The sequence below is a fragment of the Echinops telfairi genome, unplaced genomic scaffold (assembly GCF_000313985.2).
Source record: "Echinops telfairi isolate 266 unplaced genomic scaffold, ASM31398v2 ScPeMD7_7468;HRSCAF=8506_0, whole genome shotgun sequence".
NCBI classification, from domain to species: Eukaryota; Metazoa; Chordata; class Mammalia; order Afrosoricida; family Tenrecidae; genus Echinops; species Echinops telfairi.
The window spans coordinates 48,912,086-48,928,658 of NW_022111369.1; the positions used below are offsets into that span (position 1 = coordinate 48,912,086).

Genomic DNA, 16,573 nt, shown 5'->3' on the forward strand with positions numbered 1-16,573 from the left:
AAATGTCATAAATCCATGTCCCTACAAATTACTTGAAGCCCCGTCATATAGGACAGAACACCTGTCTTTATAAGGTTAATGATGGTTGGATGAGGCTGGAACGTGACACAACTCATTTAATGTGCATGCGCCAGTGAAGGGGAACTGTTAACCACAAGGCCAACAGTTCCAACCCCCCGGCCACTCCACAGAAGAAAGATGAGGCTTTCCACTCCCACAGAGAGGTCCAGTCTTGGAAAGTCACAGGGGCAGTTCCACTCTATCCGAGAGGGGCATGAAGAGTCAAAAGCGAGTTGATGGCAGTGAATTTGGAAAACTTGGATGTACAAGTATAGGGAACAAAGGAAAGCAAGATGCCTTCCAACCAGATTGGCGATAGGAAGAGAAAATCTTCCAAGTCCCTCCAGGGCGGAGACCATAACTTAGAATGCCTGTCTTTAATATCTAACCCAACTGTTCGACACACAGCCGATTCGGACTCAGGGAGACCCTGTGTGTCAAAGTCACACTGTGCTCCAGAGGACATTTTCAGAAGTACGTAGGTAGCCAGGCCTTTCTTTGGGGGTGCCTCTGAGTGACTGCAACCCCCCAGCCTTTTGGCTAGCAGCTGAATGCATTTTCACCACCCAGAGACTATAATGTTCAAAGATGCAGCATGCCTCTGAAAGTTTAACAAAGTCCGTCTTCATCAATATAAACACAAAGACAGTTCTATATTCTGCAACTGGAAGTTATTTAAGTACAATAATAGAAAGTGAATTTTTCTTTTTGAGATTGTATATGCTTTGTTAATACAGAACAGCAGTCATTTAGGAATAAATCCACAGTAATCAAAATCTATGAACAAAAAGACTAGCTTAGCAATTTGAAATTTCTGTTTGGTACTAATAGCAGTGCACATTCATACATGTACAGACACAGAATAAACATTCATCCGAGAAGTACACCCGGAGCCAGACAATACCCTAGCTGATGGGGCACCGCGCTCCCACTCAGGAGCTCACTCCCACCTGAGAGGACTCACAAGGTATAATGAACTGTAAGTAGAAATTTGGAGAGGTTTGAAAAATATACCAAAAAACCCAGAGGATGACGTGTTTGGCTATGGTCTAGAGTGTGCTCACAGAAACTTCCGGAAGTGATGGATCTAAACACAGCTTCCGACAATACAAGCACTGTGAGCACTGGAGGTGCCTTTGCATGTTTACCAGTTATTACTCACCGCAAGGAGTACAGCAGCTTTGATAATACCATAGTCTAACATAGTAACACTCTTCAATGCGCATTTGTTTTGCCTACTCTATAGAAATCATCCGGATGTGATCCCTCGGATGTGAGATGGGAAGAGAAACGAAGCCCCTGTCCTGACTCTGATGGCAGAAAGACACCCTGGGAGCAGTGCCGCAGAGTGAGACAAATCTACTCCAAGCGCGAAGATGAGAACAATATGCAGCGCATTAGAGGGGAACGCCACACTAGGAAGTGCTCGCATTTGAATACTTAAGGATGGGAGGGTTTTGACAAGTGGTAATCATGGGCAAGTGAGGAGGAGAATGTTCTGGTTGAATTAACTAACAGCAAAAAGCACCAGATCTCTAAGGAGAAACCAGCAGCTCATTTGATTATAGAATTGGCTGGGACGTGTACAGAACCATTTGAAATTAAATTTAGGTGTATTTATAAGACAAAGTGCCTTGAAGAAATCGATGTTCAAGGAGTGAAGGCTGGTCAATGAAGATTTGGAAATAAGATGCTGGCATATAAGGACAGTGCTTTAAAAAAGTATTGCTTTTCAAGAGAAGTAAGGAAGACTGGTTATTAACACATGACTAAACCATTAGAAAAGTCTAGACATTAAATCAAGGGTTATGAGACTAGAAATAGAAAGGAAAAATAAAGACAAAACAAAGCAAGGACTGGAGTCGTTCAGTGAAATTCACATAAATGAATTTTTCTTTACAGCAGTGGTTCTCAACCTTCCTAATGCTGTGGCTTTTAAATACAGTCCTGCATGTTGTGGTGGTCTTCCCCCCACCCGAACCATAAAATTATTTTCGTTGCTACTTCATAACTGTAATTTTGCTACTGTTATGAATGGGGCAACCCTGTAAAAGGGTCATTCGACCCTAAGGGGTCACAAGCCACAGGTTGAGAACCGCTGCTTTAGAGGATATAAGAGAAGTGGTTGCTAAAATTACCTAATTCATATATACAGATATCTATCCTAAATTGTTCCTCCTTCCCACAACAAATCTATAATATTCTAAAATATAAATCGTACAAAACCCAACAACCCCTTCGCTTGTGAAAAGCCCCAGCTTTGTGATCAGAAACTTAGATTCTCTTCCTCTCTCTGACGGACTTGGGAGCCGTCCTGCCCTCGCGGCACCGGGTTTGCTTTTGAGTGCTCTGCAGGGAGAATGTGGAACACAGCTAACCAAATGATGGCCAAAACAGCCCCGTGCTTTGGCGTTCCTATATCAATACCAAGCTGTTCAGCAAAGTGGAAGGGTGGATCCCGTCCCAATCAGAACAGCCAGCCAGCCAGAAGAACCTGACACGGTGCCAAAGCACATGCCACCCCAAACCCTGCTGCATTTAATATCACAGCGCCTCCGTCTATCACTGCTACTGGTTCCTTTTTACAGTCAGTTCCATAGCAGTCAGGGCTCTTTACACTTTTAGACAGATTCTCCAATTTTCACATTCACGAGCTCTCCTTTGGTAACAAACTGTGAAGAAAACAATTTCCAGAGGGAAAAGCCTTTGATGCGTGATGAAATGTCCACTGGCGTCATTAGATTTGTGGCACAAGACCAGGCACTTATTCAGTAACTATCTTTATCTGGTTTTAAATAAGCAATTGGAAACATAATGAAAAGTATTTTATACACACTCGACTCCTATGTTAATCTACTTGGTCTTTCCTATATTTTCTACAGGATGATAACAATAAAATTCTATATTTTATTGGTTCTAAATTTTCTAAATCTGAATTTAAAATTTTATGATTAAGAAAAAATGAGGAAAGAGTTGCCATTTACTTCCAAACATACATAACAAATTGCACCAACTATAAAGCCAAATTTTATTTCTAATTGTTTTTCTCAAAATACCTATATTTTAGGGAATATCCATTTCCAGCACCAAGGTAAGCTAGAAACGCTATATATATATATAAAATCTTAAATAACTTTCTATTGATTTTTTCAGGCATTACTTAATATATTTTCATTAATATTTTAAAGCTCTTATAATCCAGTTTTGTGTACCTCTCTTATAGTTCTGGTTAAATTTTAACTGTATGACAGTACATCAGATGTACACATGCTAAACAAAATTGAGAAATCACCCGAAGAATGATAGCATGTCTGCAGGAAAGGAAAGGAGAATCATGCAAAGATAATGACAAGAAGAAAGTGTGTGTCCACAGGACAGTAAGCCCTCATAAAGATTGTGCCAATTCTTAGGCTAATCAGGCAAAGATTCTTATTACCATCTGAATTCCAGGGGCCAAAGAGCCTTGGATGAGGAGGTATATGTTGGAGAAGCTCATGAATAAGAATACCCTACACAACGCAAACTGGTCAGTTGGTCAAGAAGTAAAAAATAAAAATTCTCAGAGAAAGACAATGAGCATGCCTGGCTTCATCTGGTCAATAGGTACAATATCAGGAGGGAAATAAAATCCCCAAAGTATTCCTAACCATAATCTGTAATCATGTCGGTTTTGGGGGTGGAATTCACATTTGACACATTGGCCCTGTAGTTTGACAAAGTCTAAGCCAAAAATGCAGCTTAAAATGGTCCTGGCCTCCTGTGGAGGTTGGCCACAAAGCCAAGCATAGAAATGTAAAAAAGAATAAGAAGCCAATGAGTATTAAAATTGATCAGTGGGGAAACAAGCAAGCAAATAAAATGTCTAAAAGAAAACAATGTAAACATTTAAATAAAACATCTGCTGGATCAGTTTGACAAGGAAAATAAAGAAATTAATCTAAAGTTCTAAAAATATTTCTAAGAAAATTAGCAAAGTCATAGATATGAAGAGATTGTATAACACCAAAGGATGAGCTATATTAAAAAAAAAAAAAAACAGGCTAGAGGAAAATGGAGTACAAGTTGGAAAGAGACAGCAATTTTCCCTTGAGAGGCCAGAAAAGTATACTAGAAATTTAAAAGCAAAACTTAAAGACATAGATAAGAGATTATATAACATCAGAGGATGAGAGATATAAAAACAGGTTAGAAGAAACAGGAATATAAGATGGAAAGAGACAAGTAATTTTTACTTCAAATTCCAGAAAAGTACACTAGAAATTTAAAAGTAAAAAAAATAAACAAACAAACCCATCCTCCACAATCGAAAGAACAACTCATCTTCTGCTTCAGAAAGTCGAGTAAAACTAACATCCAGTAAAAATAAACCCATGCCTATGCAAACTGTAGGAAACACCAGAATAAAGACAAGATGAGAGATCACAACAGCACCCAAAAGAAACGACAAAGTTTGACAATTCTACTGACAGTTCATTTTTTTAATGCAACAATGCATGTCAGAACTGGTGGGAAAACGGCTTCCAATTGCTAAAAGAAAATAACTTCAAACTAGAGTTGTATGTCCAGAAAAAGATATGTCCACCATCTATCAAGAAAAAGGGAGAAGCAAAGATACTGATTTAATTGGTGTCACTGAATTGTGCACAAGAAAAATGTAGAATTGACAAATGTCATTTATATATTTACAATAATTGGAGGGGGGGGGGAAGTATTCACGGTACAGAGACCTCCCAGGAAAATTTCTTAAGCAAAGCTTCCTCATCCAAAGGAGAACAGCTAGGTTCCATGGTTCAAAGGCTAGTCACCATGGCCCAGGAACACTCCATGAGCAGGGAGGGAACATCAAAATGTTATGATTTCTATGTTGTTGTTGCTGTTGTTGTTGTTGGGTGCCCTGAAGTCAGCTCCAACCTACAGCGACTGGATGCACGAACGAAGGAAACACTGCACGGTCCTGTGCCATCTCACAATTGTTCCTAAGTCTGAGTTCACTGATTTGGCGACTCTGTCAATGGAGAATACCATGGCTTGGGTCAGGAGCATCTTAGTCCTCAAAGAAACATGCTTGCGCTGCAAGACTCCAAAGAGGTCTTGTGCAGCAGATTTAGCTAAGGCAATACACCTCCTGATTTCTTGACTGCTGCTTCCACAGCACTGATTTTGTAAAACAAAAACCCTGACAACATTAACCCTTTCTCCATTTGACATCATGCTATTTACTGGTCCAGTTGTGAGGATTTTGGTCTTCCTTACATTTGTAATCCATACTGAACGCTAAAATCCTGGATCTTCATCAGCAAGTGCTTCAATCCGTCCTCACGCTCAACAAGCAAGCTTGTGTCATCTGCGTACCACAGGTTGTTAATAAGCCTTCTCACAATTTTGATGTCACACACTTATTCATATGCTTCAGCTTTTCTGATGATTTGCTCAGCATACAGAATGTACAAGTAGGGTGAGAGATAGAACCCAGATGCTCACCTTTTGTGATTTTAAAACATTCAGTGGAAGTCCCATTCTTCTCAAGGTGATCCACGGTTTATTATGGTCCACACAGTTGAATGCCTTTGCATAGGCAATGAAACACAGTAAATAACTTTCTGGCATTCTCTGCTTTCAGCCAAGATCCCTCTGACATCAGCAAGATCTCCCTTGGTGCACGTCCTCTTCGGAATCGGGCCTGAACTTCTGGCAGCTCCCTGTCAATGTACTCCTGCCGCCATTGCTGGATGATCTTAACCAAAATTTTACTTGTGTTGGGATATCACTCTATAGTTTGAGAATAGATGGTCCACATTTCTTTGGAATGGGCCCAAATATAGATTGTTTTTCCAAGTCAATTGGCCATGTAGCTGTTTTCCAAATTTCCTGGCATAGGTGAGGGAGTGCAGAAACATTTCAATAGGTATTCCATAAATTGCTGGAGCCTTGTTTTCAGCTAGTCCATTCAATGCAGTTTGAACTTCTTCCTTCAGCACCATTGGTTCTTGCTCATATGCTACCTCCTGAAATGGTAGACTGTTGACAAGTGCTTTTTAGTCCAGTGATCCTGTCTTCTTTCCATCTTCTCTTGATGTTTCCTGCATCATTCAATATTTTGCCTAGAGAATCTTTCAAAATTGCAATTCCAACCTTTAATTTTTTTCTTGAGTTCTTTCAGTTTCAAATATGCTGAGCAAGCTCCTCCCTTCTGGTTTTCTAATTCAAAGTGCTGGCACATTTCACTATAATATTGACTTTGTCTTCTCAAGCTGTCCTTCCCCCCATTCTCTTTAGCTACTCTGTGATTAAGAACAACTTTCGGTCTTTCCAGATGCCCACTCTCATCATTTCTTTCTTTCTTGTTTTTTTAATGACCTTTTGCTTCCTTCATGGAGGATGACATGGATGTCCTCCCACAGCTCACCGGGTCTTTTCTGTCATTACTGTTCAATGGGTCAAGTCCGTTCTTGAAATGTTTTCAAAATTCATGTGACAGACTCAAGGCCATATTTTGGCTTCTGCGGACTTGTTTTCACTTTCTCCAGCTTTATCCTGTGCTTTACACAATTGATGTATGTACGGATTGTGATAAGAATTGTATGAGCCCCCAATAAAATGATTTATAAAGAAAAAGAAAGTAAGTGTAGTGGAAATAAGGAAACATCAGCTTCCAAAAAAAGAAAACTTGATGGTCTGTTCCACAATTGGCTCCTGGCCTAATTTCAGCTGCCGATATTGAGATTCTCCATCATGCCATGTCTCCCCACAGATGTAGTCAATTTGATTTCTGTGTATTCCATCTGGGGAAGTCCACATGTATTGTCGCTCATTGTGTTGTTGAAAAAGTAAATGACTTGCTATGAGCAAGTCATTGGTTTTGCAAAATCCTATCATGCGATCTCCAGCTTCATGTCTACCACCAAGTCCATGTTTTCCAACTACCGTTCCTTCCTCTTTGTTTCCAACTTTTGCATTCCAATCACCAACTGTGGATTTCCAAGACTGTAACTTTTTATTGGAGCGGAAACCTGCTGGTTCCGTTTCTCTGGAGACCCTGAGGAGTAAATTGACCATGGCTACTAGATGACAATGTGCAGCTCACTGCCCTGGAGCCAGGGCTGCCGCGGGAACCTTACAGGTCAGGGTGGGGCTTCCCCTAGGGGACTGCCGAGCTGTACCTCTTTTCAGAGGTAGAAAGTCCCATCCAGAAAAGCCCCACGTTGGCAATAAAGAACACTCTAGTCTTACGCTGCTGAGAAGAGTGCATATAAGTAACAAAATTTTACATTAAAACAAGATACGCATATTATAATAGAACTAACACAACTACAAAAACATAAGCAACAAAACTAAGAAGAGATACAGCGCATACCAGGGGTGGGTGATGACAGAAAGGAGGAAAACTCAAGTCTACAGATGTGAAAGAGCAAGAAGAGACGAGAACACAGGAAAAGGGAGACAAACAGACATTTTAAATGACATAACTAGTAGAAAAGGATCCAAAGATACCAATGATGATTGTCAGTTTAAATAGACTACACCCTTGTTAAAAGCAAAGACTGTAAACATGAATTTTAAAAATTCAACAATATGTTATTCGTTTAAAAAGTCAATCTGAATGTTTTATAACCATCAAAACATATGGTACAGGAGTGGTCTACTGTTTCATTATATAAGACTGTCATGTCCCGGGACATATTTATTCCTAAATACTTTATTCACTGAGATTCTATTGTAAATATCATTCCCTTCATTTCCCTTTCAGACGTCTCCTTGCTGAAACATAGAAATGAACTGATTTTTGTTTATTGACTTTGACCTCTACATCTTTGCTAAATTCCTCCATTACATATAGATTTCTTGTGGACTCTGGAGTTTTCTACAAAGACAAGAGACGGCAAATACATAAAGAACAACATTTATTACTGATTATGTGGGGTATGGAGAGAGATTGATGTTGGCAGGGTTAATGCTGATAGAAATACTGCCTTGATTAAGGGGTAGGAGTGCATAGCTTATTATTATACTCTTCAATACATTTACTGGCTGAGGTAGTTAGTTTATTATGCCTACCTGGCCGATAAAAACACGTGGGATTAATTGAAGGGCAGAGAGATAAATGGCTGGGCAAGCCTTGCCTTTTTTGTCTCTTTGATCATCAGACCAGTATGCGGCTCCCTTGCTTGTTCTGTGCTTCCATTTGCAAGTTACACTACCTGTGGGACACCTAACCCGTGGACTGTGTCACTGTAATTTGAGGTTCCTTCAAGACCTGCTTCGCCACACCATTGGAATGTACATCTCTTGAGTTGGGGACTGTCAGACCCTGTCATCTGGCTGACTGTTGAATGGCCTTGCTGTTTGCTGCCTGTGCCTGGGTAGCCTGAATTGCTCTACAGAGGACTACCTGGCGGCCCTCAAGACTTGAAGGACTGCCAGTGTCTCACAACTGTCTCACGGGAGTGAGTTGCACTGAGCCATTTGTACTGCTTTATAATTTAATTAATTGTTTATTTCTTATGTTATCTATCTATCTGTATAAATATATATAAAATTATTAGCATTCTGGTTTTGTTTCTCTAGAGAACCCTGTCTAACACACTGGCAAAAAACTGTGCATGGATACATTTGCAACAATCTCACAAATACATGGGCACACCTCAATACTAGCTGCTAAGGCTGCTTATGTACGATCAAGTACCCCATTGGCTTTGGTTCTGTAGCTTCAAGATTCAGGGCTATGGTTTCATGAGACTGCCCGGTCCACTGGCCTCATAATGCACTTAGTGCGTCTGTACTGCCTCCTAGTTTGTTACCTAGTGCCTTCAGTCTAGTAGCCAGGCCGAGGAAGCTGCAGGACTAGGAGGCAGAGATGGAGATTGCCTCCACGACTAACTGTCTGAGCCAGGGGTGCCAGCTTCCATTAGGAAACATCCTGCTCAGAGAGCAATCCTGATCGAAATGTAGAAATGAAAGTCGGATTTTTTTTAAATTGGGGGTTCTTACAGCTCTTACCACAATCCATACATCCATCCATTGTGTCAAACACATCTTTCCATATGTTGTCATCATCTTTTCCAAAATATTTTCTTTTTCCTTGAGGACCTGGCATCAGCTCCTCATTTTTTTGAAGGTCAGAATTTTTAATGATCATGGACTCCATATTTACTGGGGCCATGACATTTCCATTAATCCCTGAAACTCTTACTCTGATACAATGTTACAATCTTAAACCAATCTTAAGCCAAAACCATCCTCCCAAAGTCTTAAGACCAGACAATAGAGTAGCTTAACTAGTAAAAAGAAGAAACAAACAAATAACTAACTAGCTGCCTTGAGCACTGGGCGCTTTTAAGCTCTATCAATGTGGGACTCAATTGACAGTAAACTGTGGACTGCTAGAAAAACAAACCAATCTGTCCTGGATGAAGAACGGACAGAATGCCCCCTAAAAGGGCGGTGGTAAGGCTTTGCCTCGCATACTTTGGATATAGAATCATGAGAGGCCAGTTTCTGCAAAAGGACAACATGCGTGGTAAAATATAGCTTTACCAACAAAGAGGAAGACCCCCAACTCAGTGGATTGACGTGGCGGCTGCAACAATGGACTCAAACATAACAATTGGGAGGATGGCACAGGACCTGGCCACGCTTTGTTCTGTTGTACAGAGGATCACGCTAAGCCCGAGCTCCTCGATAGTACCTACCAACCACCACCTCAGCGCACTTTCATTAATGTGAAGGAACAACTCAGACAAGGACCGGAAGAATGGTGGTACATCTCAAGCCCAGTGGTACACGTAATACGGTTGGATTGGTGTCTATTTTACTGTGTCTGTTCTGAGCAATAAAAACAAAAACAAACAAACAAACAACAATAGATACTAGGTTTAAAATGTTACCCCAAAATACACCCGATCCAGACAATTTTTTAAGCCTGCTGGAACATTTAAAATAAGCAGAAAAAAGAGAAAACTATGTTCTTCTGAGACAACGAGATAGGGGATCAAGTAGGAAGAAAGCATTATTAACTCATTTTATAAAAACGCAAAACCAAATCCAGCTCTGTTGAGCTGAGTCCAACTCATAGAGATCCTATGAATAACAGAGTAGGCCTTGTCTGGATGATTCCCAAAGCTGCCACTTTCCTGGAAGCAGCCCACCATGTCTTTCTCCCACGGTGTAGCCGGTGACTTCCAACCGCCCACCTTTACATTAGCAGTACTGTATATGACAAAATCAGAAGTCAATGCTACACACCTAAACACGTTACAAAAATACTCCAACAGATACCAGCAAACCAAATCCAATTGCCCTGCCTCCCCAATGACACATGTGTGCTGCTTTGTCAGCACAGGGATTTGCCTTCCTTATGATTTTACCCAAGTTCCATGGCCTTCCTTTCTGCCATACTCTGTGCCATCCTCTATGGATTTCAAAACTCATACAGATGTTTATTTTAATACTGGGCTCACAATGCCCCAAATTCAAAGCTTTGTTAAGCCGAATCTCTAATAAGAGTTCAATAATTAGTCACACACTCTCGAACTCCTCTCCACACAAATCTAAAAATCTAAAGATCTTCTTCTCTTTGTCCAAAGCTTTCAATTTCTTCCTCTCCTGGTTCCTGATTATTATGATATCTACACCTTTCCCGTCCTGTCCTTCAACTACTTTCCCATGTCCTTCAACTATTGCCTACTTGTATCTTTCTCATCTCTCTTATGCCTCTGCTATTGGGTTTATACAGGTAATTCTTTATATTTCCTAGATTTTTCTTTCTGCTATATCCGATATCCTGAAAACAATCCTTAGTAATTTCTACATCTACTTCTAGGAAATGAACTATAAATGTATTTAATGTTTCACTCATACGATGGTTATGAGAAGTAGTCAGTAATAAAAAGTGCTTAGACTTGTGGACATCTACTAAGTTCAAAGTCGTATTAATCAGTTGCCATCAGGTTGATTGTGACTCATGGAAACCCAGTGTGTGTCCCTGTCGTGTTCCGCAGGACTTTTAATGGGCAAGTTTTCAGAAGTTGATTTCAGGATATTTTTTTTTTCTGAGTCATCTCTGGGTGACTCAAACCTCTACCCTCTGATTATTGTTTTAATCACTCAGTTCCCCAAAGGATGTCTTCTGAATCCAATGTAATCAAGCAAACAAACAAAAAAATCACTCGAGTTACAGAAGCATTATAAAGATAAGGCAATTCTCTTAAGATATATCCTACACTACTAAAGCATTATCTTTATATTAATGGTAAAATTTTTCTAATATGCACATGCAAAAACACATTTTTTTCTCCATACTTTATGGTCAATAACAAAGTGAAGCAAATATTTTAAGACAATGATACACAGGCTTACCAATAGCTCATAAAGGTGAACTATGTGAAAAATCTTTTACAACAAATTTAAGCTGATTTGATATGCTACGTTTGATAAGTGCTCAATAGACATATTAATTAGACTTTGTCATTGCCTTCCTAAGGACAGTTTCCACGTTAAAGATCAGGCGCAGAATGACAGTGGTTAAAAGTGGCCGACTATATTTGAATTCTTTCTGGTGGCTAAGGAAATATAATATGTAAGTATTTCTTAGTATTTACGTGAGCTCTACCCACAAGAGTAGAATGACAGCATGCCTCTGTCAAGCTGTAAGGTGTATCAGCTATAGCCTATCTACCCAAAAAAGCCCCAAACTCAGAACAAAAACAAACCTATTTGGGTTTTGAGTCAATTAGTATTTTCAAGGACCCAAACGAGAGTCACAGGCAATGACCCCCTTACATGAACACGCACCTTGAGTTTGTGCTCCTTCCGGTTGACGATCACAGCTGTGATCTGCTGGTCCATGAAAATCAGAATGGTGACCAACAAGGCAGGGATGGCAGCGGCAAGGTACACCCACCAAGGGTTGGCTCCAAATGGTGGAACAAACCAACCTCGGTTTGGACTTGTTGGCTTGAAAGAGAGAGATTATCATTCAGAACAATAGTTAGTTAATACATACTCAGAAAACAACAACACAAAAACAGCAAACAAACAACAAAAGCCAAACTCACTTCCATTAAGTCACTTCTGATTCAAAGTGACCTTATAGGGCAGAGTGGAATGCCAGTATGGGTTTCTGAGGCTGTAGCTCTTTTGGAAAGCAGAAAGTCTAAGCTTTCTCATCCAGAGTGGCTGGTGAGTTTGAACTGCTGACCTTGCAATTAGCAGCCCAACAGGAAACCCACTATGCCACCCGGGATCCAAATACATACTATTTGGTGAACTATCAATGAGGGTTAAAAAGATTTAGTTTTTCCTCTGGAGAATCAATACAACTTGTCACTGATATGATAGGCAGGACAAAGATTATTTTCCAAAGGACTTTACTGTGTGGGAGGCAATACTTTAAAGAAAGGGGATAAATAACATGGGCTGATGGAACAGAAGGAAGTGCCATTTTGAGAACTTGGAGTAATTCAGAAAAATGACTCAAGATGAAAAAAAGTGATGCAGAGTAATAGGAAGTCAGAAGAAAGCCCCAAGCCCCAAATGCAATTTTCAATAAGTAGTATAGGAAACAATTTAAAAACTATCACAGATTTCGTTCTTGAGTTTCAGCAATTAAGTTGAAATTGTTTTTAACTATTGCTAAAATGTAATATCTTCATAATATTAAAAAAATCTACTTGAAAAGTCATAAATGGAATAACGATACTAGGAGGGTAAGGCAAGGTGGGGAGTAAGGGGGAACCGATCGCAATGATCGACATATAACCCCCTCCCAGGGGGACGGACAACAGAAAAGTGGGTGAAGGGAGACAGCGGTCGGTATAAGACATGAAAAAACAATAACTTATAAGTTATCAAGGGTTCATGAGGGAGGGAAGCTGAGCGAGGGAGGGGAAAATGAGGAGCTGATATCAAGGACCCAAGTAGAAAGAAAATGTGTGAAAATGAGGATGGCAACATCTGTACAGATGTGCTTGACACAATGGATATATGCATGGATTGGGATAAGAGCTGCAAGAGCCCCCAATGATGAACTTATTCAAACAGTCTGGTTTTTCTTACAGATGAAAAAATGATTTAAATGATGAGTTAAATCTTCAAAATTATGACTTTTAGAAAACCGGAAAAGGTAACAATTTCCTCTGCCACTGTCAGTCGGTTTGTTTTACTGCAGTGGCTTGTATGTTGCTGCCATGCTGCAAGCTGGGTCATTGGTATTTCATGCAGCAGCAGGGTCACCCACAGTGAACAGGTTTCAGCAGAGCTTCTGGAGTAAGAACAGACTATGAGGAAGGACTAGGCTGTCTACTTCTGAGGAATTAGCCACTGGAAACCATGTGGATAGAATTGAAACAGGCTGAGATATTGACGGTGTAGTGAACAGAAGCAGACATTGTCAGAGTGGTGCTAGAAGACAGCCTGACAGGTCAGAAGACTCTCCAAATACTACTGAGGAAGAGCTGCCTTCTCAGAGGGGACCCCAGGGAGGTGGGGGGAGCCTCTGGGAGGGAAGCTTCAGGAACTTCATTAGCTGATGGGCATGACTCAAAGTGAGAAGAAACAGCTGACAAAATCTACTCACAATCAGAAATTGGAATGTGCAAAGTATGGATCTAGGAAAACTGGAAGTCATAAAACAGGAAATGGACTGCATAAAGATTGAGAGCCTTCGGTTAGTGAGCTGAAATGGACAGGTACTGGTAATTAAGTTTGCTCTGCTGGGAATGAAACAACCAAGAGAAATGGGATTGCATTCACCATCAAAAGGACATTTCAAGGTCTATCGTGAAGTAAAATGCTGTATGCGATAGGATTATGAATTTTGGTTATGATTCTAATTTGACATTTAATTTTAGTGAAAAAATGGATTCGATGTATATTTGAGCTTATTACAAGACTGCTAGTGGGGAAAATGCACTAAATTAATTGGGAAAAGTGTAATAAAATAGATTAAGGGGATGGTATGACAGCCAAAATGGTCCAGGAAAACCAAAGACAGTCACTCACTCACCTTCAGTTCACTTGGCACAATTAGTTTTGGAGTGTCCACACCGACTAGGGCATCTATTATACAGAAGATGAGGATGGACAAGATAATAGCAAAGTCACTGATAAGTTTTCTTGCCTGTGAAAAAAAGAAAAGAGAAACAGTCCCTTTAGCATATATTCAGATATTGACCCATGGTTGAATTGAATGAAGAATTCTACAGTTGCTAATAACCTTATTAAAAAATCCTCCATGTTATTAACCTTATCAAGAAATGGAAGAAAATGTCACACTGCTAGAGTGCTATTTTAAAACTTCTCTTGGCATCATGTTTTCATGGGGCCAGGAGGAATTGGATCCCACAGACAAGATATGATGTGTGGATGTGTTTTAAGAGAGTGTAGACCGGACAGAGACATCAAATAGATTATTGTACAAACACTCTTTCTGTACAAAATTGAAGACACTTTGTGAGAGTCTGTACAAAGACACAGAATTACGTTTATCATTTAGAGTTGTGGATGTACGGCAATATATGGGTTAATCCAATAAACTAAGCTGAAAATTCCAATAATGTAACAGGGAAGGAATTAAAAAGTCTAGTCCATTGTGAGATGGAAATATGAAGACCTGGACAATAGTAACATCAGGTGATGGAAGATGGAGTGTAATAATTTAATCAAATTTTTCCAAATATTTCTTATGCCCACTTCCTGTTAAGAGGATAGAAGTCTCCTGTTACACAGGGTATTTCTCTCTCTTGATTCCTAAGTGTTTCTCATAACTTGAGCACTCTCTGGTCAAGGGAAAGGTCTAGGCCAGTGGTTCTCAACCTGTGGGTTGCAACCCCTTTGGGGAGTTGAACGACCCTTTCACAGGGTCGCCCGATTGATAACAGTAGCAAAATTACAGTTATGAAGTAGCAGTGAAAATAATTTTATGGTTGGGGGGTCACCACAGCATGGGGAACTGTATTAAAGGGCCACGGCAATAGGAAGGATGAGAACCACTGGTCTGGGCTTTATAAGATGCAGCAATTACACCATGGAGTGAGGACAGAGTGCCAGTTACAAATTGCTAAGGGCAGCATTGGACCATTTAGTTTCTCAGAGGTGCTTTTGCACTCCGGCGTGGCTTTGATGAAGCCCTAAAAGCAGTACCTGAGAACAGACACTTGTCTCCTGATAAGACGGGTATACACCATTGTACACAATTTGATCATTCAATAAGCATTTACTCAGTACCAAGCTTTTCATTTGGTGCCAATGATACAACAGTAAACAAACACAATCCCTGGGTTCAGGAAGCTCACAGTGAAGCCATAGACAAGGAATGCTTATCCTAAATTTATCATCAATAATTGATTTTGAGATTATCATGTTCATTCTGGAAGAGCAGTCAGTTTACCAGATTCTGCAAATGGCATAGGACAGATCAGTGATAGACCAAGTGGCTGCATACAATTCAGAGGGTCTCTTGAAAGAGCAGTAAACTACGGCAGTCTAGTCTTCAAAGAAATTAAAAAAAAAAAACAGGAATTTCGGAGATGTGGATATGCTTATGGCTGTAGCACAAAAATCTTGTTTGGTAGGGTTAGGAGTTTCCTGTACTAACTAGAACCTGGTTCAAAAATACTCTTTAGGCCAGGAGTTCTTTTCCTTGTTTGAAAAGGTTAATTCTTTTTCTATCTGGATGAGATTTCGTGAACAGTAGGGGCAGCACAGCAGCAGGGCACCCCTTTCAGGATAGTTTAGGGTAGGTTAACAACAATTCCAAACGATAATGTCAAGCATAAATACATGACAGGAATCTATCTGGGGAGAAAATAGTTGTACAATTCAGAGTATCGGAGCCTGGCACCTGTGGTTAGATTGTGTTACGGAAGGTCAGCTAAATTATTTACCATCTGGGAATACTTATCGTCTCTTAATTTCGGCTATACTACTCAGGAAATGTAGCCAAAATAATCCTCCAACTTCTTCGGCTGAGTATTAAGAATTAATTAAGATAAGCCAAGAAAGTGTTTAAAGCAATATTTGGAGCATAATAAGCTCTCCTAAATTTAACTATTATTATTTCAACCTCCTCAAAACCAATGTGGCTGGGAGAGACCAGTAAAATAACTACCAGACGGTCTTTGAAAAGAGCTATTAGTTCCAAGAAACAGAAAATGACAATCCATTAATAATCTGAAACTGCCACTCAGAGGTAATTTTGACTGGATATAGACAATTCAAATGAGGTAATTTTGACTGGATATATCCAATTCAAATGATCCCCAAGGGGATCAATACTGCAGCAAAATCATTTCTTAAAGTTTATGCACGTAGTTTCGGGCAGTTCAGGATGGTTTCGCAAAAAATGGTCATGTGAAGCAGAGTTTCAGGTTTCTCTGAGCGTTTGGATGGTGTGCAGGTCCACAGTCATCTCTGTGATCCACTAGTTCATAAATGACTGGAAGATTAGAGATCATTGGAAAGGCAAGAAAGATGCTTGCTTTATCACACTCCTAATTTTTACTCAGACAACCCAACT

The 16,573-nt window shown here is 40.0% G+C and overlaps 1 protein-coding gene across 2 annotated transcripts in view; it reads right to left on the reverse strand.

Moving 5' to 3' along the window:
- Positions 1 to 16,573, reverse strand: part of SLC4A4 (solute carrier family 4 member 4) — a 348,568-nt gene that overhangs the window by 29,210 nt on the left and 302,785 nt on the right. For both annotated transcript variants that reach the window (XM_045284208.1, XM_045284209.1), the window contains 2 exons: positions 14,063 to 14,176; positions 11,851 to 12,012 (listed from right to left, as the gene is read on the reverse strand). In XM_045284208.1, coding sequence (XP_045140143.1) covers positions 11,851 to 12,012; positions 14,063 to 14,176 — 276 coding nt within the window. The remainder of the gene's footprint in view (positions 1 to 11,850; positions 12,013 to 14,062; positions 14,177 to 16,573) is intronic.